A 25,606-nucleotide genomic window follows, 5' to 3' on the forward strand; every position below is an offset into this window, starting at 1 on the left:
GGAGGCTTTGCGCCGCGCAGGCGTTAGACTCCATTTCCTAGAGGGAGTTTGGGCACTTGCTTGCGTCCGGACGCCAACGAGTATGTAGTATACCCTTCTAGGAAATGTAGTTATTGGGCCAATAGCCGGGAGCTCGGGCAACCGCCATGCTCTTGCGGGCGAATGTCGCCGTGTATCTCGATGTGCGGATCAGTGCAGTGCCGCTGAATGGGTGTCTAATTGCGAGGATATTGGGAGGGCGGTGCCCAGGAACTAGGATTTGTCCTGTTAGTTCGGCCACGTCCCCAAGTGGAGTCGGGTGGGTTCCTGCCCACATCTGTCTGCAGGAAAGACTCAAGCCCCTGGTCTTAGGGATATTGGGAGTGGGCCTGGCCTCGAGGGGTTTTCCAGGGGCCCTGCCCCCACTCCCCTTTCTCAAGCCACATTTCTGAAGCCCACGGGCGGAGGTCCCCAGAGTTGGGAGAGCTCTGGCCCTAGCCCCTCCCAGGGGTCCCTGTCCACAGTTCACCCTTGGAGTGAGAAAGGAAGGTCTGGGTGGCGGCACAGGGCTGTGCCATGAACACAGTGATGATGTCGGCGTCAGGAACACTGAATATGTACTGAGCACCAAACACACGCCAGGCCTACTTCAAGAGCTTGGAGTACATTTTTCTGGCAGAATGCTCACAGCAACCCGGGGAGGTTTGCCACCACACCCAGCTAATTTTTGTATTTTTAGTAGAGATGGGGTTTCCCCATGTTGGCCAGGCTGGTCTTGAACTCCTGACCTCGTCACCTGCCCACCTTGGCCTCCCAAAGTGCTGGAATTACAGGTGTGAGCCACCGTGCCCAGCCTGTGGGTTTTTTTTTTTTTTTGAGATGGAGTCTCACTCTGTCACCCATGCTGGAGTGCAGTGGTGCGATCTTGGCTCACTGCAACCTCTGCCTCCTGGGTTCAAGCGATTCTCCTGCCTCAGCCTCCCGAGTAGCTGGGACTACAGGTATACGCCACCATGCCCAGATAGTTTTGTTTGTTTGTTTGCTTTTGTATTTTTAGTAGAGATGGGGTTTCACCATGTTGGCCAGGCTGGACTCAAACTCCTGAGCTCATGTGATCTGCCTGCCTTGGCCTCCCAAAGTGCTGGGATTACAGGCATGAGCCACTGTGCCCATCCTAAAGTGGAAGATGTTAAAGACCAAAACACAGTAACGTCTTACTACATTAAATACTTGGTGTCACAACTGAAAAAATATTTTATTTATTTATTTATTTATTTACTTACTTACTTACTTACTTACTTAGAGACAGTGTCTGGCTCTGTGGCCCAGGCTGGAGTACAGTGGTGCGATCTTGGCTCACTGCAACTTTGGCCTCCTTGGCTCAAGTGATCTTCCCACCCCAGCCTTCAGAGTAGCTGGGACCACAGGGGTGTGCCACCATGCCCAGCTACTTTTGTTATTTTTTGTAGAGATGGGGTTTCCCCGTGTTAGCCAGGCTGGCGTCAAACTCCTGATGAGTTCAAGGGATCTGTCCGCCTTGGCTTCCCAAAGTACTGGGATTACAGGCGTGAGCCACAGCATCCTGCCTGAAAAAAATATTTTAAATAACTGTTCCAGCCCTGGCGTGGTGGCTTATGCCTGTAATCCCAACACTTTTGGAGACTGAGGCAGATGGATTACCTGAGCACAGGAGCTTGAGACCAGCCTGGGCAACATGGAGAAACTCTGTCTCTATGAAAAATACAAAATTAGCCAGGCATGGTGTTGTGTGCCTGTAATCTCAGCTACTGAGGAGACTGAAGTGGGAGGATGGCTTGAAGGAGTTGAGGCTGCGGTGAACCATGATTGTGCCACTGCATTCCAGCCTGGGGAACAGAGCAAGACCCTGTCTCAAACAAACAAATAAACAAACAAAAACCTGTTGCAGTAATCACCAGTTAGTTTGTATCAGACAAACTCTTGCCAATAACAATTCAAAACTTGCACAGAGAAATAGATCTCAGGAAGAAAACAGTAGTCTTAATGGGCTGATGATACAGAGGTTAGAGTTTGGGGCATCCAGAGTGTTTCTAAGTTGAGAGGCAAAATCCAGGAACAGAGACAGTCAAATCAGGGTAAGCCTCAGATTTTGCATAAAAATTTATTTCAAATCCTTAGATGCCTCCTAATTGTATAAGACTCCAAGAAAGGCTGGGCGCTGTGGCTCACACCTGTAATTCCAGCATTTTGGGAGGCTGAGGTGGGCCTTCAAAATCCTTGCTCTTTCTGAAGTAGACTAGGGGCTTCCCCGAGGGGTGGTCTCACCTCACGCTGAGACCTCTGCATGCCTTGTGCGTAGAAATATTTGATGAGGCTCCCAGGGGCCCTTGGGGCCTTGGGTTATGAGCATCAGGAGCATTAGAGGACTATGCCCCTTCTCCCCACTATAGATTGAAGTAAAGCTCTCAGTCAAGTTCACCAGCAGGGAGTTCAGCTTGAAGAGGATGCTGTCCCGAAAACACACAGGGGTCTTTGGAGTCAAGATTGCTGTGGTCACCAAGTGAGTGCAGAGGGGCTTGGGCTCATGCACTGCGGGCGCCTGTCCCTTCAGCTGTTTCTGCAGAAAAAAGCATGTGTGGGTCTCTCCTCTCTGTGCATGGTTGCTGCACAGTGAGATCAGGCCCCAGAGAACACTTGGTGTGTTCAGCTACCTCCTGTGTTTCCTGCAAACCAGCTCAGGAGTGTCCTTGCTGCCTTGCTTGGAAGCAGTAGGCTGGCTCCAGGAACTGCCCAAATGCAGGGTTTTCTGTCCTCGCTTGGAATTTGTCATGGTCCCAGGTTCCTGTTGAATGGTTGTAACTAACCCCTGCCCTTTTGTCACGAGTCAGTTGCCAAGAGAAGCCTGTTGGTTGGTTTGAGAGCAGTTCTTGCAGACACAGATCACTTCCTTAGAGAATTCATTTGCTTTCCCAGGATGAAATCTGGCTGGGCCCCTGAACTTGCTGGTCATGTGGGCCGGGGCCTCCATCAGTCGTACCCTGGACTCCTATCTGTGTCTAAACACCACTCCCCACCCCCAACTACACAGCAGCCACTTGTGTAGCACTCTGGGAGGGCTCTGGGCATGAGCAGCGAGGACTGCCATCAGCAGCTCCCCCAAATAACCACTGCTAATGAGGGTGGCTTGGAAGCAGCTTTGATGTGCTCCCAAATCCAGTTGCAAAACAGAACTAAAGTTAAGGCCTCAGCAGAGCACTGTGTTGTAACGTTGAAGGATTCTTACTCTAGTGTCCTGTGTGGCAGTATTGAAATTGTTCATTGTTAAGACTCAGAGGAGAAAAGCACTTAGCATCATGGGACTTGGAGCATTGGTGCTGAGGCAACACTTCATTCATTCGTCAGATGTTTATTTAGGCCCGGGCCCAGGGCGGGGATCAGGGGATTGTCCTCTTGCACAGCACACGGATGGCAGGACCAACACCAGGCCTGATCTCCTAGCTGGGGGCACAGGCTGCTAACCCCAGATCTGGAATCTTTCAGATGCCCTTCCTGTGCTGACTTTACTAAGCAGGGCTCTGACCTTCCCGCAAAGATCATGTGTGACTTGCAGAGGGTCTGTCTGCTTCAGCCTCTTAGAAAGGTCTTGAGAAAGTACATGCAATGAGGACCGAGCTTGCAGAGGGAGATCAGGCATGCAGAAGGCTCTGTGTGCAGCCCCAGACCTGGGCGCCTTCATCACTGTCCTCACCCCACCTCCGGGTGTGCAGAGAGGGGTCAGGTCTCCTGTGCTGTGGACCAATAGCAGGACTGTCAGGACACTGAGAACATTTCCTCCTCCTGCAGGAGAGAGAGGTCCAAGGTGCCCTACATCGTGTGCCAGTGTGTAGAGGAGATCAAGCGCCGAGGCATGGAGGAGGTGGGCATCTACTGCGTGTCCAGAGTGGCCACGGACATCCAGGCGCTGAAGGCAGCCTTCGACATCAGTGAGTGTCAGCCTGCACAGGATGGGATAGAGGTGTGGGCACCGGTGTCCATGATGAGATCTTAGAGCACTCCATGACCCGGGCATGTCACATCCTTCTCTGTGTCTTTTCTTCATTTACTGTTATATTATTTTTAAGAAAGAGAAGAAAGAGTTGTAGAAGGAGCTTCTGTAGAAGCCAGTTTTAAAACCATCCTAGCTACAGATGCTGCTTGCTGGGGTGCACCAGGGGCTTCCTCAGGGTCTTGGCCTTCCTGCCTTGGGGGTGGACAGGAGGTATGGAAGGCCAGGACTCAGTGCAGTCTGTCCACTGCCCTGCTTGAGGATGCGGAGGGCGGAAGGCACTGATGGGGCCCAGTTCAGACCGGGGCTTCAACGTCTCCACCTCCATCTCACCAACCCTTAGAGGCTATGAAGGACCTGGAGCTGCCCCAAATGCCAGGGGAGGGCACCGAGACCCCAGAGGGTCCTTGCCCAGCATCTTCAAAGCAACAGGAGTTTGTGCCTGCAGACCTTTTTTGGGGGCACGCACCACCTACCCTGACCAGGATCACTAGAATGCCCAGCACCCCTGGGTGGGCCCTGCGGTAGTTTTAGCTCCCTCTGGGGGCCCAGAATGGACCTGGCCTGTGGTGAGGACGTAAGTACCAGTGGCCAATTTGGTCCAAAGGAAGACACCGGTTCAAACACTGAAACCAATCAGATTCTCCAACGGCTTTCCTGCTATCAGAAGACACTGGTGCAGGAGTGGTTGCTATGTACAGGGCAGAGCCACCTGATTCCCACCCAGGCACTGTGTCCTGCCATGCTGGCCGCCTCCTGATCATCACATCGGAACAAGCAGGGGAGAGGAATGGGAATGCCCACGCACCCCATCAACTCTGCCGACACAGAACCACACACAGCTCTTGAGAGGGGTCAGATGAGCTGCTCAAAGCCTGGGAGGGACCCGCATAGTGGTCAGTGTGGCAGGGATGGTGGTTTAGCCAAGGCAGGGATGGTGGGAGACCCACTGGGGGTCCTGAAGGAGGCCACTGCATTTCCGTGCTCTTTCCAGATAACAAGAACGTGTCGGTGGTGTTGAGTGAGATGGACGTGAACACCATCGCAGGCACGCTGAAGCTGTACTTCCGTGAGCTGCCGGAGCCCCTCTTCACTGACGAGTTCTACCCCAACTTCGCCGAGGGCATCGGTGAGCACTGGAGGCCTTGTCCTTGTGGGAAACGTCTCCTCCACATGCACTGCTGCCCTTGGAGGCTGTGAAAAGTGAGGTGTGGGAACCCGAGCTGTGCCCTCTCTGCCATGATCAGTGTTTTAACCCAACTTTGGAAAGCAGGGGACCAGAACTGAACCTGTCCTGGAAGGCCTTGCCCATCCCCACAGGGCTCCCCATCCCTATTCCTCGGGGAGACCAAGAGGGTGAAATGGTCAGCACTGCTGTGCTGTGGGGTCCTGAAGTCTGCTGTCCTCCTTCTGTCAGATCAGGGCTAAACAAGGGCACCCAGGTGCTCTAGCCATGGGTCCTGGCCCAGTCAAGCATGGGTTCAAACCTGCCCTGACCCTTAGTCAACCTGGAGGCTGATGTCTAAAGTGGGTACTGGTGCGTGCAGCACCTGTAGCCTCCACATCACCCTTAGGGCAAGTCTACCTCCCGGTCCCATGCACAGAGGACCTGCTCTCCCAGCCAGAAGGTGCCCCTGTGGTGTCCAGGGCATCGAAGGGGGTCTCTGCGTATTTGGTGGGGCTGGGGCCCTTTCCCCTCCTTGTGTCCCTCAGTCCCCTGTTTCATTCCACACCAAGCCTCCCCTGCCTTGGGCTCCCCTGGGGAGGAGGCAGCAGCGAGGGAAGCTCTGACCAGGAGCAGCTGCTTTTGTGGCACCTCCTGCTGCTGTTTGCTGGGTGCTACTGACGCCTGTGAGGTGGAGAAAAGGTGTTCGGGTGGCTCACACCCCACACAGGCGCCCCTCACAGGGTCTCCACTGGGGGCCAGTGCTGTGGGAGTGAGGATAATGATGGGCCTGGCCTTTCTAGTGACATGAGCCCTGGGTGCTCCATAGACCACCCTGGGAGAGGTCTCCGGCTCGTGATCCTGAGGAGTAACGCACCGCCTTCTGCAGCTCTTTCAGACCCGGTTGCAAAGGAGAGCTGCCTGCTCAACCTGCTGCTGTCCCTGCCGGAGGCCAATCTGCTCACCTTCCTTTTCCTTCTGGACCACCTGAAAAGGTAATCCAACTCTCCTGTGGCTGCCCAGGGCTCCAGATTCCCAGGCCGTGGGGTGCCCTTCTGCTCCCAGCAGACCCCCAGCACTGAGGACCTTTCCCCCCAATCCCTGTCTGCAGTCCCTCACTGCTTCTAGAGACTAGCACCACTGCCACCCCTGCCCCAGCCTCTCCTTTTTGCTACCCTCTTTTCTCTGCACTGTGGCCTTAACAAAGAGTTCAGAGCTTTGGCCATGGCCAGTAGTGCACTTGTACCCCTCTCTTTCCTCCCACCCAGATCATAGAGGAGACCTCCCCACCAGCCCAGAGCTGGCCCCTTGTCCTGGGCCACTGAAACCCAGAAGTACCAGGGCTGGAGTCAGTTTGCAGGGTCGAGATCAAGGTCAAGGTCTCTTCCTCCCTGAGGACTCCAACATGGCCCAGCCCCTCTGCTTCTATCCTGGTGGTGGCATTGAAACAGCACCTCTGCTTCGGTCCTCTACAGGGTGTCAGAGAAGGAAGCAGTCAATAAGAAGTCCCTGCACAACCTTGCCATGGTCTTTGGCCCCACACTGCTCCGGCCCTCAGAGAAGGAGAGCAAGCTCCCTGCCAACCCCAGCCAGCCCATCACCATGACTGACTGACCAAGCTGGTCCTTGGAGGTCATGTCCCAGGTATGGGAAGACAGGCTTCAGCCCATGCAAGCCTGACCTGAGAGAGGTGGCCTCTGCCTGCCACACCCCCAGTCCTCCCATTTTCCTACTTGCATGGTATGTGGTGGTAGCTGAGATTCAGAGAGAGGAACTTGCGTAGGTCTGCATGGATGGGAGTGTTAGGGAGGCCCCATGCCACTTGTGGGTCCTGTTGGTGCACCTCGCTGAGGGCTTAAAACCACCCCAAGTGTTTGAGTGTGGTGGCTCATGCCTGTAATCCCAGCACTTTGGGGGTGCTGAGGCAGGATAACCGAACCCAGGTGTTTGAGACCAGCCTGGGCAATGTAGCAAACCCCATCTCTAGAAAAAATAAAACTAAAAATTAGCCAGACATTGTGGCACACACCTGTAGTCCTAGCTACCTGGGAGGCTGACACTGGAGGATCACTTGAGCCCAGGAGTTAGAGGCTGCAGTGATCCATGATGGAGCCACTGTACTCCAGCCTGGAGGACAGAGCCAAAAAAAAAGTTGAGTGAGTCTGCTGAGCTGAGAGAACAGAAGTGAAGCCACCTGTGCTGGGGACACTTGGGGCAGGGAGAGAGACTTGGGCAGAAAGAAGCCAGAGAAGTCCAGGCCTGTGGAAGTCAAACAGGAGATCATGCACCAGGAGGGTGGTCAGGATCAGAAGATGAGGCTGCTCTCCCAGGAGGACAAACCCTAAAGTGCGTCGCCTGGGACTCCCTCCCCGGGGGTCTGGTGCCCCTACTGGAGCTGCCTTCCAAAGAGGACAAACATGGCAACAAAAGACCCATTTCTGCACAAAAATCCTTCTGGAAAGAAAAAGAAGAAAACCGGGAATGGAGTCAAAATGCTACCCTGTGTTGACTTACCATCTCAAACTGTTCTAAATAGAGTGTGGTTTCTAAGTCAGGGAAATAGAAGAGGCCCCACCCACACAGGGACAGGGCCATTGCCTCACAGGATGAAGCAGCAGTGTTTATTCAAGATACAACAGTGAGGGAATTCAGTCACATTACCTTCTCCCCGAAGAGGGCACATCTTGACAAGTGATCCAGTAGAAATCTTTTAAACTCTGATAAGTTAAAAAAAAACCATTCCCTTCATCCTGTCTCCCAGGGCCTGACCTGGACTCTAAGATGCACTGGCTTGGGGAGCCCTCGGGTGGCTGCATGGAAAAACCACAGTCTGAGGCCAGCCTGGGGTTCCCAGACCTGGCTGGGATCTGCCCAGGCCACCTGTCCTTCCGCTTTGGGTCGCTGTCTCTTGGCAGATGACCCGACACTTGGGGGTGGCCCAAGGACACCTCAGGAGGGTTTAGTTCCTACGCTACAGGTGGCCTGATTAGTCAGAGGTTTCCAGGGCCTCTGTCTGCCTCCTGGAGATGGACTGGGGCCTTTAGACTTCGGTGGAGAACAGGATGCTCTGTCTCTTGCTGTCCGGGGCAGGGATGGCCTCCAGCTACAGGAAGTACAGCAGCACCTGAACCTGCCCATCAGAGTGGGGAAGAGGAGAGCTGCTCAGAGGGGGGCTCGCAGCTGCTGGTGGGGAGGTCTTTGGGGCCCAAGCCCTCAAGTCCACCTCAGGTGCTGGAAACCCCAGCTGGTGTCATGAACCCCTTACAGTGAGACAGGGGTGGGATGGGGTCCTGACAAGGCATGACTAAGGGGGGTTATTTATTTTAGGGATACACAGGGCCCCCCTCTGAGCTGCTCTCCTGGGCCATTGTGCTCAGCCAATTTTTATGACCGTGAGTGGGGACAGATTTCTTAAGCAGTTCACAAAGAGCCATAGTTTTAAGAGAAGAAATTGATAAATTAGACTATATTCAAATTAAGAATTTCTGTTTATTAAGAGACACCACTAAGAAAGTGACAAGGCAAGTTGCAGAGTGGGAACAGTTCTATGAACACACATAACTGACAGAGGGCTCACATTCAGAATATGTAAAGAGCTCTTAAAAATCACTAAGAGAAAGAAAAATGGGTAAAAGACATAAGCATGTAATTTATAAAAGCAAATACTTGAATGTGTTCATCTTTCTTAATATTCATGTAAATGCAAATTAACATCACAACAAGATAACACATCCTCCAAAACAGCTGAAATGTAAAAGACAGAACACCAAGTGTTGGAGAGAATCTGGAGCAACAAGAACTCTCATCTGCTGGAGGGGATACTGTGTTTGGCATTGAATACTAGTTCTAGAAAGTAGCACATTTAGGACTCAAGTATTTCTCTCTTAGGATAACAGAAACAAACACATGCACAGCTGCATCAAAAGACATGTATGGAAATGTGTGTGGCATCATTCTTTCTAATTGGAAAAATATCTTGAAACAAAACCCAGATGTGGCTTCTGTTTTCCTGCTTGGACGCTGTCACTCCTGTCCTCACAACAACAGCAAAAAAACACCTTGAACAAGCTGAAAATTAACAACTTTTCTTAGATCCACCAGAGACTTGAGGCTAACAGGGCAAACCGTTACCCCTCCACTGGAGAGGCAGTGAGTCCCAGCATAACAGGATCAGAGACTGGCCACGGGGCCAGAACCACAGTGGGAAGACTGAAATGTAAATGACAAATCGCTGGAGGCTCTGTGTACAGAAACTTGAGAATTAAGATTTAAGGGAGCCCAGTCTTAGGGGGCCCTATGCTTTCATGAACCTCCAAGAGCTCTGCCAGACGCTCTTGTGAACATTAGAGAAAAATTCCCTCCCGCTCCCCACAGGGAAGGGGAAAATAACTACTTTGAAATATGCCTGGGGTGTTCTCTTCTCCTCAGCAAAAGTCTGCCCCAGGGAAACTGTTTCACCAGAGTCTAACCACCTTGGGCTTTTGTAGGGCCTAACACATGTTAGCATAAGAATAAAAATCACATCAAACTTTTCTTCAGAACCCATGCATGCAAGCAAGAAAACTCCACCAACCTAAAATTCTGTATCCAGCAAAATTATCTTTCCAAAGTGAAGAGAAATAAAAACTGTCTCAGACAAACACAAATTTGCTGTCAGTAGATCTGTCAAAATGTTAAAAGAAGTTATCCAGAGAGAAGAAAATGATATAGGCTAGACACTTGGATCTACATAAAGAAAAAAAGGTTTTAGGGAAGGAAGAAAGGGGCTTCCTGGCTTCCTCCTCCATGGGGCACTGATGCCATGCCCAGCACCAAAATGCCCCTACCCAATGCCGAATAAAAACACGGAGCACCGTGAATTGCTGGCTCTAAAAGGAAGAGTGGAAGACTTGTGTTCTCAACCCACAGCTGCTACTGCTACATTTAAAGACACTCCCGTGAACATTGCAAGTTCTCTGGCTCATGGAGGGAGGAATCTATTCCAAAGACTCTGGGAAAAACTGTAAATTAAATAAAAATATGATGAAAGCTCTCTTCCCTGAGCTTTATAGATGTTAATAATGCACGTTGTTGGCCGGGCATGGTGGCTCACACCTATAATTCCAGCACTTTGGGAGGCCAAAATGGGCAGATCATGAGGTCAGGAGATGGAGACCAGCCTGGCCCACATGATGAAATACTGTCTCTACTAAAAATTAGCTGGGCATGGTGGCAGGTGCCTATAATCCCAGCTACTCAGGAAGCTGAGGCAGGAGAATCGCTTGAACCTGGGAGGCAGCGGGTTGCCATGAGCCGAGATGGTGCACCACACTCCAGCCTGGTGACAGGGCAAGACTCCCTCTCAAAACAACAACAACAACAACAAAACTGGACACGTATTTTCACTGTATACAAAATTAACTCAGGTTAGATAAAGATTTACATTTAAGATCTCAGACTACAATAATCCTAGAAGAAAAACTTGAAAAGTACCATTCTGGATATGGGCTATGGGAAATAATTCATGGCTAAGTCTTCAAAAGAAATTGCAACAAAGCAAAAGTTGACACGTGGGACCTAATTAAACTAAAGAGCTGCCACACAGCAAAAGAAACCAACAGAATAAACAGACAACCTACAGAATGGGGGGAATTACTCACAAAGCATCATACAACAAAGGGCTAATATCCAGAATCTATAAGGAACTTAATTCCACAAGCAAAAAATGAATAACCCCATTTAAAAATGGGCAAAAGCCATAAATAGACACTTCTCAAAAGAAGACACACATGCAGTCAACAAACATATGAAAAATGCTCATCATCACTAATCACGAGAGATATGCAAATCAAAATGACAATGAGATATTATCTCACACCAGTCAGAATGACTATTTTTAAAAAGTCAGACTGGGTGCGGTGGCTCATACCTGTAATCCCAGCACTTTGGGAGGCCGAGGTGAGTGGGTCATGAGGTCAGGAGATCAAGACCATCCTGGCTAACACAGTGAAACCCCATCTCTACTAAAAATACAAAAAATCAGCAGGGCGTGGTGGTGGGCGCCTGTAGTCCCAGCTACTCGGGAGGGTGAGGTAGGAGAATGGCATGAACCCGGGAGGCGGAGCTTGCAGTGAGCCGAGATCATGCTACAGCACTCCAGCCTGGGCAACAGAGCGACACTCCGTCTCAAAAAAGAAAAAAGAAAAAAAGAAAGTCAAAAAAATAGCAGATACTGGCAACTTTAAGGCAAAAAGGGAATGCTTATACACCATTGGTGGGAATGTAAGTTAGTTCACCCACTGTGGAAAGCAGTTTGGAGATTTCTCAAAGAACATAAAACAGAACTAGCATTCAACCCAGCAATCCCATTACTGAACATGTATCCAAAAGAAAACAAGTCATTCCACCAAAAAGACACGTGCACTTGTATGTTTATTGCAACACTATTCACAATAGCAGAGACATGGGATCAACTTAGGTACCCCTCAACAGAGGACTGGATAAAAATGTGGTACATATAGACCATGGAATACTGTGCAGCCACAATAGAATGAAATTATGTTCTTTGAGGGAAAATGGCTAGAGCTGGAAGCCACTAAGTGAACTAATGTAGTAACAGAAAACAAATGCCTCATATTCTTATAGGTAGGAGCTAAACTCTGAGTACCCATGGACATGAAGGTGGTAACAATAGACACTAGGGACTGCTAGGAGTGGGAGGGAGGAAGGAAAAGGCTGAAAAACCACTGAGTACTGGGTTCAGTACCTGGGTGTTGGAATCATTAATACCCCAATCCTTAGCAGCACACAATATACCCAGGGAAAAAACCTGCACGTGTACACCCCGAATCTAACATAAAAGTTGAAAAAGAAAAAACAGAATGGAATGTCTGTCTGTTCTCAACATATCAGTTGTGCCCTTCTTCAATTTGAAACTCTCACTATTGGCTATATTTGGGGATACCATATTTCCCTTCTCATACTTATTTTAAGAAGCACAGAATAATAATGTGTGGGCTTGGGATTCAGTTTTTGAAATAAAACACTGAGCCTTCAATGACCTTCCTGTACATGTAAAAGCACAGCTGTCTGCATGGCAGCAGCTGGACCCCACAGTGTGGATTGTGCCTTCACCCTGAAATGTCTGTGATGCCCTCTCACCACAGTGGTGGGATTAGGGATCTCTTGCCCTCAGTCCTAAGTGCCACTGTCTGTGCCAGCCAGGCCACTAGGACATTGTGGCAGACAGTGGTGCCCTTTGTGTGGAGGGCACTGAGTGTGCGCTGAGGCAGACACAGCACTTTTGACAACTTTATCTGCTTCTTTCAAAACTGGGTCTGAATTGTGATAAAGTGGTTAGTTTTGGTCACACAGGTGTATGTCATAGAACAATGGTTTGGGAGTTCAGAATCCTGGGTTTGAATGAGCCTCTGAGCCTTATTAAGCTGTGAAATCTAAAGCAAGCCATTTCACTGATGATTAAGCCTCATGATCACTTATACTGTACACTTTACCTACATCGAATCATTCAGCCATCACCACAGACATAAGGCATGATTGATTTACTTTCACCTTTCGCTGGGCAGAAAAAGGCAGAGATAAATGTGCCCAAGCTTATGAGCCCCTCAGCAAAAGAGCCAAGATGGGAACCCAAGCATACGGCCCCAATGCTGAGGCTCTGAACTACCGACCTGCCCTCAGCACTCAGCCATGGGATCGTGAGTCACTGTGCAAGGGAGTTCCGACATCTGCGTGTATGTGTGGAATGATCTGAGCCTGCAGAGTTCCTACACGCTAGTCATATTATAGGGTGGTGTCCATGGTCACATAGCTCAGGGCAGGTATTAGTACATGAATAGTTTAGCTGTGTCATAGTCTTTATGTGAAAGGCACATAAAAGCCCAAATGCTTTTGAACTGGTTGCGGATTTTGAGTTGGAGGACAACACTTGGGACAACCGGTCACATTCTTTCAGTGCTCGGCCACTCCTCAGCACATATCCCAAAGCTGGTAAATAATGGGAAGACCCTTGATTGATATTTGATGGCATTATGAACTTCAAATGACCCCTATAGAAATGTTAAAAAAAAAAAAAAGTCTGTGAGCTACACAACCTGGGACAAGACAAGTAAAAACACAAAATACCACAAAATAATTAGCCTCCTGTATCACCCTGGTTGCAACTCCCTTGACAGCTGGTTTGAAGAGCCTCAGCACTCACCAGGGCCATCTCCCCACTATGCCCTCTCTTGCTGTGGGTTGCCTGGGCTGAACATAGGCAGCCCCTCACATGATGACTGCTAACACAAGGCAAAGGAAGGCTAAATGGAAAATGTATGGTTATAGTGATTATTTTAAAATATAAGTATTTCAGTATTTTCTAATCTTTAATAATTGATTATTTTTAGGGGACAGTTTTTTTTGTTTGTTTTGTGTTTTGTTTTATTTTTTTGAGATAGAGTCTTGCTCTGTTGCCCAGGCTGGATTGCAGTGGCACAATCTCGGCTCACTGCAACATCTGCCTCCTGGATTCAAGCAATTCTCCTCCCTCAGCCTCCCGAGTAGTTGGGATTACAGGTGCGTGCCACCACACCCAGCTAATTTTTTGTGTTTTTAGTAGAGACGGGATTTCACTGTGTTAGCCAAGATGGTCTCCATCTTCTGACCTCATGATCTGCCTGCCTCAGCCTCCCAAAGTGCTAGGATTACATGCATGAGCCACCATGCCCAGCCTGTTTTTTGTTTTTGTTTTTGAGGAGTCTCATTCTGTCACCCAGGCTAGAGTGCAGTGGCATGATCTTGGCTCACTGCAACCTCTGCCTCCAAGTTCAAGGGATTCTCCTGCCTCAGCCTCCCAAGTAGCTGGGACTACAGGCACACACCACCATGCCTGGCTAATTTTTTTTTTTTTTTTTTTGAGGCGGAGTCTTGCTCTGTCGCCCAGGCTGGAGTGCAGTGGCCGGATCTCAGCTCATTGCAAGCTCCGCCTCCCGGGTTCCCACCATTCTCCTGCCTCAGCCTCCCAAGTAGCTGGGACTACCGGGCCCCGCCCCCCCGCCCAGCTTATTTTTTGTATTTTTAGAGTAGAGACGGGGTTTCACGTGTTCGCCAGGATGGTCTCTATCTTCCTGACCCTGTTGATCCGCCCGTCTCGGCCTCCCAAAGTGCTGGGGATTACAGGCTTGAGCCACCCGCCCGCCTAATTTTTTTTTTTTTTGTAAGTAGAGATGGGTTTTCACCATGTTGGTTCAGGGCTGGACTCAAACTCCTGACCTCCAAATTGATCTGCTCCACCTCGGTCTCCCAAAGTGCTTTGGATTAAGGTGTGAGCCACCATGCCGGCTGATTATTTTATAACTGAAAAATAAATAAATAAATAAATAATAAATAAATAAATAAAAAAGTAATGCTAGTGCATGGTATTAAATCTAGATTTTAAAAAAGTTCCACACATAAACAAGGGCAGACTCCTATACTCTCCAAGATAAATGCAGTGCAGTGTATGTGGGTCTGTGGAGGTTGAAAGGGACTTGGTATAAGTCAAAGAAGGTAGTGGCTATCCTGCTGGGCTTTAAAGTCTGAAGAAGTGACAGGATGCTGTGGTTGAAATCCTAGGCATGTATTTTGTATTTTTCATTCTGAGCTTGATTATTTCTTGTTGTTTTCATTTGCCACTACCTGGAAAGCCAAGGGCTCTACTCTCATTTCATTTCTGCTCTTTCTTTGCCTTCCTTGGTCCATGAAGAGGATAGTCCAGGAGCAGGCTTATTCCATGCTTGTTAAGCAGGCACATCCCTAAGTTCTAGTCCCTGAGTCATTCATGAGTTGCACCACACAATAAACTGATAGCCATGATGTGTCCTTCCACATTCCCCTAGGTGACTCGAAGAGCCTTCCAGAAAGGGGCCGAGAAGGAAGCCCTACTCTACTACCACAGTAAAGTAGCCTGTCTTTGCCTAAGATGTAAATGTTGTTTTCTTGGTTTCCCTTATTTTTCAGTTGACCATCAGCTATGGGAAAATTATCCAGTACATTATAGATGTTAGCTAATGTTTCCTTGTGAAATGGAGGAGGTGTATCTTACCAACTGACCCTGGATTCCAGAGGACGTACAACATTGGCAGTGTCAGACAGTACTACTGCATGTTAAGGGATGTTTCTTCAGACCAAGCTTTCCACTTTAGATAAGAATTCTGCAATTGCTACCCCGAAATTATCTAGACAGAGACATTCTTCAAGAAAACTCCTGTGCTTTCCTAAGGGAACTCTACTCTAGAGTTGGGCTTTGACTTGAAATTCTTTCTCATCTTGGTTACCAGAGTTTCCAAGTGAACAAAAGACCTGTGTGAGCCGTTCCATAGCATAGCCTGATTCTCAGAGTGTTTTCTTCTCTATTACAGGTGACTTCAGGGAGCACATTCAATGGTACGTATTCTGGAATCACTCACTGGCTGTGAGAAAAGATTCTATAGGAAATGTGGAGCCTAAACTGCTGGGCTTTGTCTGGGAGAGCCTCCCATGATCCAAGACACTGGTGGGAATGAGGATGTGGGGTATAGTAAAAGAAACTGGTTTTCAGGTGATGAACTCTTTTTATCTATGTATAGTTCCTGGGAACGGTGTTTCACATAGGTGGCGTTCACATTAGGTTGTGTGGAGTATGTGTATTAGTTTGTGGGTGGGGTGATCTATGTGCAAGTCTGCATGATTTGCTTGTGAATGTGTGTCTATTGTGTTTCCCTAGGAAAAAAATGTGCTTACCCAGCACAACTCTCAGTTGCCATTTTTCTATAAGTTAAACAAATCAGGACTGTACACCTTATTACATTTAGGTTCAAACCTCAGCATGCCCATATGCTGTTGAGCTTGTTTATTGAATCCATATACCAGATGGGAGGAAACTAAGCCACATAAATAAATGTCCCTGGCTCACTTGCTACGAAGTGAGCCAAGATGTTTACTCATACGGGTGCTAACGTTGAAGCCGAACTACCAACCTCTATTATCAGCCAGTGAAGGGGATCACTATCACCATGCAAGGGAGTTCCAGGCACCCTCTATGCCTGGAATTACGAACCTGCAGAGATTCCAAACGCCATCCCTTCACATAAGAGAGCCTCAGTGATCTCAGAAGTCCAGGTAGCTATGTAGGCATCTCCATGTAGGTTTCACATGGTCCTTTAGTGGGAAACGACATAGAAGCCCATGGTTCTGATCAAGGTCACAGGTTCTGAAACACTAAGGGAGGCACTAAAGTAGGACAAATGTGGTGCCTGTGTGTCCACAGCTGGGTCTCTCCTCCAAAGACATGGCTCAAGTCCAATAAGAATTGGGGAAAATGCTTTAAAGTCTTGGACCAGAGTTATCACCACAAGCCCTCTGAGCTACATAATTTAGGATCATGACTATCTAAGTACTCAAATTTACCACTTGGTTGTTATCGGGTCATCCGTTCATCCTTGTTGGCAACTCCTTGTTGAAGCTGGCGGGGGAGAGCCTCAGTGGCTGGAAGTTGAGCCTCCCTTCTAGATGGACCCTTCCTGTGTTAGCAGGTGGGTGCAGGCATAGGGGTCAGTACGCTTAGTGGATTTACACACACAGCATTGAAGAATAAGGCTGGGCTTCATTATTTACACATTTTAAAAACTGATGATCTTCATAACATAAAATCAATGATTTACTACATTAGAATACTGTCCCTAGCATTGAATCTTGTCTCTCAATAAAGGGTTGCTTAAAGTCACATGAGAGATTCCATTCAACTGATGATACACGGGACAGGCCATAGCAGCAGTTAAAGCAGTCATTTGAAAAGGCTTTTACTATAAACTTACTTGTGAGCCTGAAGGGGAGGATAAAAGAGATGATTAGCTCCTCTGTGCCATGTTCCTATTATGTATGTGGTGGAGGACAATTAAACAGGAAGGTGATGGAGGTAACAGAGCAAAGGGTTGCACAGGTCCATTGAACCCATAAGACAATGGTGAGGTTATTGAGTGAGACTGGTCATTTTAGGTTGAGTTTTACCTTATGCATTCTTTCCATGCTTTCTTCCAGTAGTTCCTTCTCTTTTTAATTAACTCGGTCACTGTTGCTAAAATCCTCACTAAAAGAGGACAAAGCTTTGTAATAACATAAAAGCTTGTAAAGTTGTGATAGCTCAAATTTTACAAAATACTGGAGGCTTTTGCCTGAGACCTGGATAAACTAGTTGTGTAAGAATGGGGAGGGGTCCTCTGAAGACTACTGGACTTCTGGGAAGAAAGATCTAAGTTGTCTCTCTGTGATATGGAGTCAGTCTTAAAGCCAGGAACATGGTAGTCTCTAAGTCACATAGAAGGCTCTGAGAAAGGAAAATGAGGTCTCCATTTTCTGGATTTAGGATGTCTCTGAGAGCAAGCAGGGGGTCACAGAAGTATACAGAGAAATAGATAATGTGGGTAATACATATGTTTATAGTATCTAGAAGAAAACATCAAGCTGGACATTAAAAAATACCTAGAGTTTTGACAAAGACAACTAAAATATAAGAATCTTTAAAACTCACAATGCAAATCAGGACCACGTGGCTTCCTTTTATTTCTAACAAACAGTAAAATAAACATAGCACCAATCTTGCGAACACACTTCCAGAGAATACACAGAGTAAATGCAGCCTTGCTGCTTGATTATTTCCAGAGAATCTTGATTGCACTCCTGCAATAACAGACATTACAGAAAAGGGGAAGGACAGAAACATTTTTCTGAAGGTAGAAGTCAAACTCTGAAAACAAACATTAGCAATCTAGCATCAGACTTTTTTTCAGAAAGGAAGAAAAACAGGATTTTATGGGGGGATTTCACTGGGGTTCAAGGGGAGAGAATCAGTGGCTTTCTGAGATCGTTGTTAAAGGGTTGGGAGAAGAGAGGGCCATTGGGTTAATGCAAGGGACATTTGGTGACAGAGGAAAACAGAACTTGGAGTTAACATCAGAGAGGGTCCTGTGGCTATGGAGAGGTCTCCCTAAGAAGAGACAGGACTCTGTCCCCTGCCACAGCAAGGTCTAGGGATGGATGTGGAATGTGTAAATTAGAAACTGAATTTGGATGTGGAAAGAATGAGCAGAGAAGGCACACCTACAGCTGGCGCAGCCACTGCCCATTCTTAGCCAGACCTTATTGCAGGTGGCTCTGATCAATAGTCAAGGAGGCAGTGGGGGTTGCGGACTTAATTCATTAAACCACGAAAGCACCAGCACACATGGCCACTTTTCCAGTTAATTCACAGTAGCTTGCATATTCAGGTTTGATCCGTGGAAGGGAAGTTACTCTTTGCAGACCCATCTTCTGACAATCATTTTGCAATGTCAGAAGGTCTGAGCAGCCTTAGGAGGCAAGCAGACCCTGTTCCCTCAGTGTAGTCACTGGAGGAGACAGTCACTGAGAGGCAGCTGACAGGGTGAAGGGAGAGGGGAGGAAGGCCACAGAGATGACAGCCTTTAAAATAAACTGTCATCTTTGGGAGGTCAAGGATCTGAAAGAGGAAGGAGAATTCTTTATCATTAAGGACCTGTCCTTATCTCAGGCATCTTCTCCAGAGCATCACCTTTGTCCTCGGGCTAGGAGGACTGGAGAAAGACAGTGAGGGGGTCTCTTGGGTCTCTGGCACAGGGCGTGATGTAGAGGTGTCAGTTGTTCAGGAATCTCCATCTCTAGGGAACCAAATACATTTCCCATCTCAGATCCTTCACTCATTGGGGTTGGGATTCTGCTCGTCACTTATCATCTCTGAATGTCAGCACCCTCAATTGTAAAATCTCAGCCACAGCCCCTCCTCTGCCCTCCCTGCAGGGCTGATGTTCTCCATAAGCCATAAGGCATCATGCCCACGGAAAAGCCGAACAGGAAACCATGCGCCACTGCCCCAGAGCCATCCAAGCACCCTCTCCATATTCAGCCACTACTCAGTGTCCAGCTTATTCCTCCTGGCATGTAGTAAACACTTAGAGAACACTACTGAAGTACTAGTCCTCTCTTAAGGTTTTCCTGTATTTAGTGATTTTTTAGCCCTATACTGTGATACTAAGAAGTAGGGCCTAAAAACTATTGCTAAAATTTCATTATGACAGTGCAGAGGACTGAGGGCAGAGGGACGACATGAGCTTGCCAGGTCCACATGGCTTAGTGGAATTTGAATCCGGGCCCCCACTCTGCACCAGCCCCGTACTCGCAGTCATCCTGCTGTGTTCTCTTCTCCCTGAAGGCACTGCCCACGGACTGTCTGATAGAGGTGTTGAGTGCTCACTGAATCACTTTGATTCAGCAGGCTCTGCTTGGAAGCCTGTAAAGAACAGGATCATAAGTTTAAGCTTAAAACAGATTATCCCAGCACTTTGGGAGGCCGAGACGGGCGGATCACGAGGTCAGGAGATCGAGACCATCCTGGCTAACATGGTGAAACCTCGTCTCTACTAAAAAATACAAAAAACTAGCCGGGCGAGGTGGCGGGCGCCTGTAGTCCCAGCTACTCGGGAGGCTGAGGCGGGAGAATGGCGTAAACCCGGGAGGCGGAGCTTGCAGTGAGCTGAGATCCGGCCACTGCACTCCAGCCTGGGCGACAGAGCGAGACTCCGTCTCAAAAAAAAAAAATAAAAAATAAAAAAAATAAAAAATAAAAAACAGATTATCACTATTTTCCCTCTGGTCTTCTGTCAGCAAGCTGTCAACAGCCCTCTCTATTATAAATGCATTAACCAGCATCTTCTCTGATAGAGATTATAAGAAGATATGCCTTGTCCACCACTCAGCTTCAGAGACCTCATGGCTTCTGGGTAAAGAAGGAGGTATACCCGGTAGAAGGTACTGTGGAAGTTCATTAAGTTGATTCAAGAATCGCAATTGTGGGGAGTATTCAGTGTCCCATATGTAAAAGGAAACTATGAAGAGATTAAGCCATATTTTTTAACGTGTCAGAATTCTAATTTGCCTAGTCAGTAAGTATTACTACAACCACAAAAGTAAATATCCACTTAAAAGTCAATTTTGGTTCATGTTTAATGATAGACATTGTTTCAAGCTAATGTCTAGAACTTACCTGGTTGTTAAACATTAGCGTATATCCCCCTGAAAGAGTGGTGCTATATTTTTACTTTTAAATTAATATAAACTAAATACATATAAATTAATTGACATAAAAATTGAGCATATGGCCAGGCGTGGTGGCTCGCGATTATAATCCCAGCATTTTAGGAGGCCAAGGCGGGTGGATTACCTGAGGTTTGGAGTTGGAGACCAGCCTGGCCAACATGGTGAAACCCCATCTCTACTAAAAATACAAAAAATTAGCCAGGTGTGATGGCGGTGCCTGTAATCTCAGCTGCTCAGGAGGCTGAGGTTGCAGTGAGCCAAGATCATGCCATTGTACTCCAGCCTGGGCAACAAGAGTGAAACTCCATCTAAAAAAAAAAGGGGGGGGAGGCATATAATAAAGTTCCCATATTATTCTGTCTCCTCACCCTCACTTCCTAATTTCACCTATTATTAACATCTTACAACATCTTACATTACTATGGTACATTTGCTAAAATCATGATAAAATATTGACACATTATTATCTGAAGTCTATCTTTTGCATAATGTTCTTTCTGTTACACATTTATATGAAGTTTGAAATATGTATAACATGTGTTCACTATTATGGTCTCATAAAGAATATGTTCACCTCCCTAAAAATCCCCTCTTCTCATTAATCTCTGTCCTCTTTCTCCAGAAACCTTGGCAACTATTAATATTTTTACTGTTGCTTCAGTTTTGCCTTTTCCAGAATGTCATATAGTTGGAATCATATATTGTGTAGCTTTTTCAGATGAATTTATTTCACTAAATTGATGTATATTTGTTTCCTTCATGTCTTTTTTATGCCTTAATGGTATAAATTGGCACATTAAATCACCAAATAATATTGCATTAAATGGGTTTTTGTCTTTGTATTCACCTGTTGAAGAATTTGGTAGATTTCATGAGAAACCATCTGGGTCTGGTGCTTTCTTTTTCAGAATGCTCTTAATATGAATTCAACCTATTTAATAGACATAAGTTTATTCAAATTATCTAGGATTCTAGTGTGACCTTTGGAAGATTGTCTTTCAAGGACTTGATACATTGCACTGAGGTTATCAAACTGCGGTCATAGAATTGTTTATAATATTCCTTGATTATTCTTTTAAGGGCCAACAGTTCAGTGGAGATGGCTCCTGTTTCATTTCTGAAATTAGTTATTTGTGTTGTCTTCTTTTTCTTGGTTAGCCTGCACAGAAGTTCATTCATTGTAATCTCAAAGAACCAGCTTTTGTTTTTATTGATTTTCTGATGATTTCAGTGTTTTAATTTTATTGACTTCTGTGATGTTGTCTCTTACTTCTTCTACTTGCTTTACATTGCTTTCCTTTATTTTCTACAGTTTCCTAACTGAAACATGATATTACTGATTTTAGATCTTGTGATTTTTAATGTATTGCATCCAATGCTATAATTTCCCTCTAAGGACTGCTTTTGCTACATCCAGAAATCTTGTCAAGTCACATTTTCATTTAATGTAATTAAAGGTATTTTTAATTTTCTATTGAGACTTCTTTAACCCATGAGTTATTTAAAAGTGCATTGCTAATTTGTCAATATTTGGGGATTTTCTAGCTCTTTTACAGTTGTTGATTTTTTGTTGTCAGGTTATGTGTTGCAAAAGTGGTGATCTATCTCATCTTGCTACCACCCAAGATGGCCCAGGATGTGGGCTTTCCCTGAGTAAATCTTTGGCAATCTGCCAACCTGATGTGGTCTGCCTCCCTCTTTAGTCTGAGTTTGCCTTCTGCTTAGAAAGGGCCATTCTGAGTTCTGGCAGGAAGTTTTCCCAACATTGAGAGGGTGACATTCTTACTCCCCAGTGCAGCCTGCACCTCTGACCTGTGGTCAGCAGACAGGACAGAGGCCCTCAGTGGGCAGAGTTCAGCAGAGTCTCTGACCGAAGTGCATCTTCAGAGTCTGCACCTACCCCCTGTGACCTCAGGCAGACTCTGTGTCCTAAAGCAGCAGGAACTGTGCGACCATCCTGTGGAAATTTGTGGGATCACTGTGTTACTCAAGTAAGGTCTTTGGAAAGTGTATTACTACTGTTTGTTAACTGCTTGTTGGTGGCCTGGCTGGGCCATGCCCTTTAAGAAAACTGGGATCCCTCAGCCAGTGTAGGTGTCTGTGCAGCCTGAGACCCTCATGTGAACAGCCTCATGGCAGCTGTCTTTTCCCCTTGCCACTATCAGTGCCTCCTTGTTCCTGGGCACTGCTTTCTCTGATGGGTGCTCCACTGTTTTCCTACACCTCAGTGACTACAGCTGGATGTCTCTTCTGGAATCTAGGTGAGGGGGCATCAATAGCAGCTCTGCTGTGGCACTGCCCTCTTTCTTAGCTTGTCTTGCTCTGTCTCAGGCTCTCTTTAAAGATCCCACCCTTCAGGTTCTTCCACAAGTTTCTTATTGAAATCTGAGCGGAAAAATATGACCAATATGACCAATCCTATATCCACTGAAGATATGAATGAAGAATTAAAACAATTCTCCATGGACTCTACCATATAAATCCCTAGAAGTACTTTCTAAAAAAAGAATCAAGGAAGATGTAATAGTTTTCCACAAATTAGAATACCCTACATGTACAATTAAATGAAATGGCTGGTATAGTCTTGAAACCAAAACCAGATAAGGTAAATTAAATTCTGTGATATTTTAAAATACTGTAAATTCTGAGTAATGTGAGTTAATATCAAAATGTGAAATGGTGGATTAATGTTGAAAATGCAATAAATAAAACTAGCTCCCTCAAGAGGTGAATGGAGAAAAAATGTGATCATTGCAATAGATTCAGGAAATTCATGGATAACATTTACCATGTATTTATAGGACAACTATCTTATAAACTTTAAGTGACCTATGACAACCATTTGAATTAATGCTGCTTTAACAATATATCTCTTGGCTTGATTAAAACCAGACAAGAATTTCCATAACATTAATTTATTTTTAGCACCTATATTGGGTGTGAACCCATCATAAAGTTTGCCCACTGTGAAGGTATACAATTTGATGCTTTATTAAATTGATACTGTGTACACCCATCACCATGATCTAATTTAAAAATGTTTCCCTCACCCAAATTCTCTCTTGCCCACTAGCAGTTAATCGCCACTCCCATCTCCAGCCCTAAGCAATACTGCTATGATATTCCATCTCCATAAATTTTCTGCTTGTTTAATATAAATGGACATATATATATTTGGAATCTGACTTCTTTGATTTAGCATACTATATGTGAAGTTAATTGATGCTTTAGCACATGCTGGTCATGTGTTTTCCTTCATAGTCTGCTGTGTTTATTCATACAGATAGTGTTTATTCATTTATCAGTTAATGGACATTTAATTATTTTTGTTTTTTTCTATGATGAGTAATGTAGCTTTGAGCATTCATATACAGTCATGTAATGCATAATGACATTTTGGTCAATATATATGTATATTTTTTGAGATACAGGCTGGAGTGCAGAGGCACAATCTCGGCTCACTGGAACCTCTGCCTCCCAGGTTTAAGCAATTCTCATGCCTCAACCTCCCGAATAGCTGGGACAACCAGCACATGCCACCACATCCGGATAATTTTTGTATTTTCAGTAGAGACAGGGTTTTGCTGTGTTGGTCAGGCTAGCCTCAAACTCGTAGCCTCAGGTGATCCACCCACCTCTGCCTCCCAAAGTGCTGAGATTTTAGGTATGAGCCACTGTGCCTGGCCTAATTTTTTTAAGAAACAAGAGAGCTATTTTCTAAATTAGCTTTGCCAATTTATATTCCTACAATGATGCATAGCACTAATTTCACTGCACCATGTGTGGTAGGCCCCAGTATGTAAGAAATGGTGAAAGTAACACATAAAGATTAGTATAGAACAAATAAGATTATCATTGTCGCTATCATCTTTGTCAAATTCTCAAAACAATCTAAGTATATTTTTATATAAATGTGCTTGGCAACATAGCTGAGAAAAGCATTATCAGTTACATTTATCAGTAACAAAGACATACATTTGAAGGGGAAAAACACTTGTACTAACAACACAAGGTCAGAATTAACATACAAATTCTGCTGGTCACTTTGGAATATTTAATTGCCTGGGGCAGTGTTTTGTAGACAAACGAACATCTATGGAGCACCCGAGGTAGGGAGAATCAACAACACTTGGGTTTCAAAAGTTATCTGGGGTTAGAGCGTGAAACTGTTGGAGGACACACACCTTGTGTGAGTGAGGTGCCTCAGTGTGTGTGGACGTGTTGGAGGTAGAGCATAATGGTGGCTTCCTCCAGAAAGGGGCATTTGGGGTAGATTCATTGCATTTGAACAAAACAGCCTGATGTGGCATGGACATGAATGGAGGTGAAATGGACAGTAGCTGAGAGGATCAGTCCTGACAAGGCCAAGGTGAAAAACCTGGGAAGTCCTTCAGGTGCAGAGTCTTCAGTTGAAAAAGGAGGTGGTCACAGGAAATACTGAGATGGATCAGCAATGCACGGGAGACAGAGTTCTTGGCCCTGTGGAGTGAGTAGTGTGTATTCTCAAGTTTTCTCCTCTCTCCATTAATTTCTCTTCCAATGCAGACGACTTTGAATGTCCAATGGATCATGAGATTATAGACAAGCCTCAGCCCGCTCTTGAAGGTAAAGGAAGGCTGCTAGCAAGACTAGCATCTGGGCTTGGCTGTGCATGTTTTCTATTGTGGGGAAATATATATAACACAATATTTATCATTTTAACCTTTTAACCAAAGTGTGCATGCAATGGCATTCAAAATATTCACAGTGTTGCATAACCAACACCATTATCTACACCCACAATTTTGATAATTTCTTACAAAACCTTGTCCACAGTAAGCAATATAGCACCTTCCCCCTATTTCCAGCCCATGGTGATTCCTATCCTGCTTTCTCTTGTATGAATTTGATTATTCTAGGCACTTCATATAAGTACAGTTATACACTATATTCCTTTTGTGTCTGGCTTATTTCACTAAGCATAATGTTCTCAATGTCCACCTACGTTGTGTCATCTATCAAAATTGTGTTCCTTTTTTACAGATGGATGATGTACCACTGCATGTAGACCATCTTGCTTTTATTACATTCATTTGTTCATTGATGGTTGGACTTTTCCACCTTTTGGCTTCTGTGAAAAGTGATGCTACAAACATTAGTATACAAATATCTCTTTGATTTCTGTTTTCTATTATTTGGGGCATATACCTAAGAGTAGAGTTCCTGGGTCCAACAGGAGTTCTGTATTTAACCACTGTTTTTCACAGTGGCTGCAATTTTATCAATTTCTACCAGCAATGTATCAGGGTTACAATTTCTTTTTTTTTCTTTTTTTTTTTTTTTTTTTTTTTTTT

The 25,606-nt window shown here is 46.0% G+C and overlaps 1 protein-coding gene across 3 annotated transcripts; it reads left to right on the forward strand.

The window, feature by feature from the left end:
- The first annotated feature begins 1 nt into the window (after position 1).
- On the forward strand, positions 2 to 24,885 carry LOC108536103 (breakpoint cluster region protein-like). Of its 3 annotated transcripts, XR_001887416.1 has the most exons (8): positions 13 to 80; positions 2,409 to 2,518; positions 3,802 to 3,941; positions 4,998 to 5,132; positions 6,058 to 6,163; positions 6,644 to 6,812; positions 15,548 to 15,572; positions 24,819 to 24,885. XR_001887416.1 is itself a non-coding variant. In XM_017882609.1 (7 exons), the coding sequence occupies exons 2-6, from the start codon at positions 2,463 to 2,465 to the stop codon at positions 6,780 to 6,782; spliced, it is 576 nt and encodes a 191-aa protein (XP_017738098.1). In that variant the 5' UTR covers positions 13 to 80; positions 2,409 to 2,462; the 3' UTR covers positions 6,783 to 6,812; positions 15,548 to 15,631. The 3 variants fall into 3 exon arrangements, 1 of the variants encoding a protein (XP_017738098.1); XR_001887417.1 differs by lacking the exon at positions 2,409 to 2,518 and having other exon boundaries at positions 2 to 80; positions 24,819 to 24,880; XM_017882609.1 differs by lacking the exon at positions 24,819 to 24,885 and having other exon boundaries at positions 15,548 to 15,631.
- Positions 24,886 to 25,606: the final 721 nt, after the last annotated feature.

This window comes from Rhinopithecus bieti, unplaced genomic scaffold, assembly GCF_001698545.2.
Source record: "Rhinopithecus bieti isolate Rb0 unplaced genomic scaffold, ASM169854v2 scaffold_13317, whole genome shotgun sequence".
NCBI lineage: Eukaryota > Metazoa > Chordata > Mammalia > Primates > Cercopithecidae > Rhinopithecus > Rhinopithecus bieti.

Coding starts and splice junctions, on each gene's coding strand:
- LOC108536103 (XM_017882609.1), top strand. CDS start 2,463: ATGCTGTCCCGAAAACACACAGGGGTCTTTGGAGTCAAGATTGCTGTG. Junction 2,519..3,801: donor AAGATTGCTGTGGTCACCAA/GTGAGTGCAGAG, acceptor CTCCTCCTGCAG/GAGAGAGAGGTCCAAGGTGC. Junction 6,164..6,643: donor CTTCTGGACCACCTGAAAAG/GTAATCCAACTC, acceptor GGTCCTCTACAG/GGTGTCAGAGAAGGAAGCAG.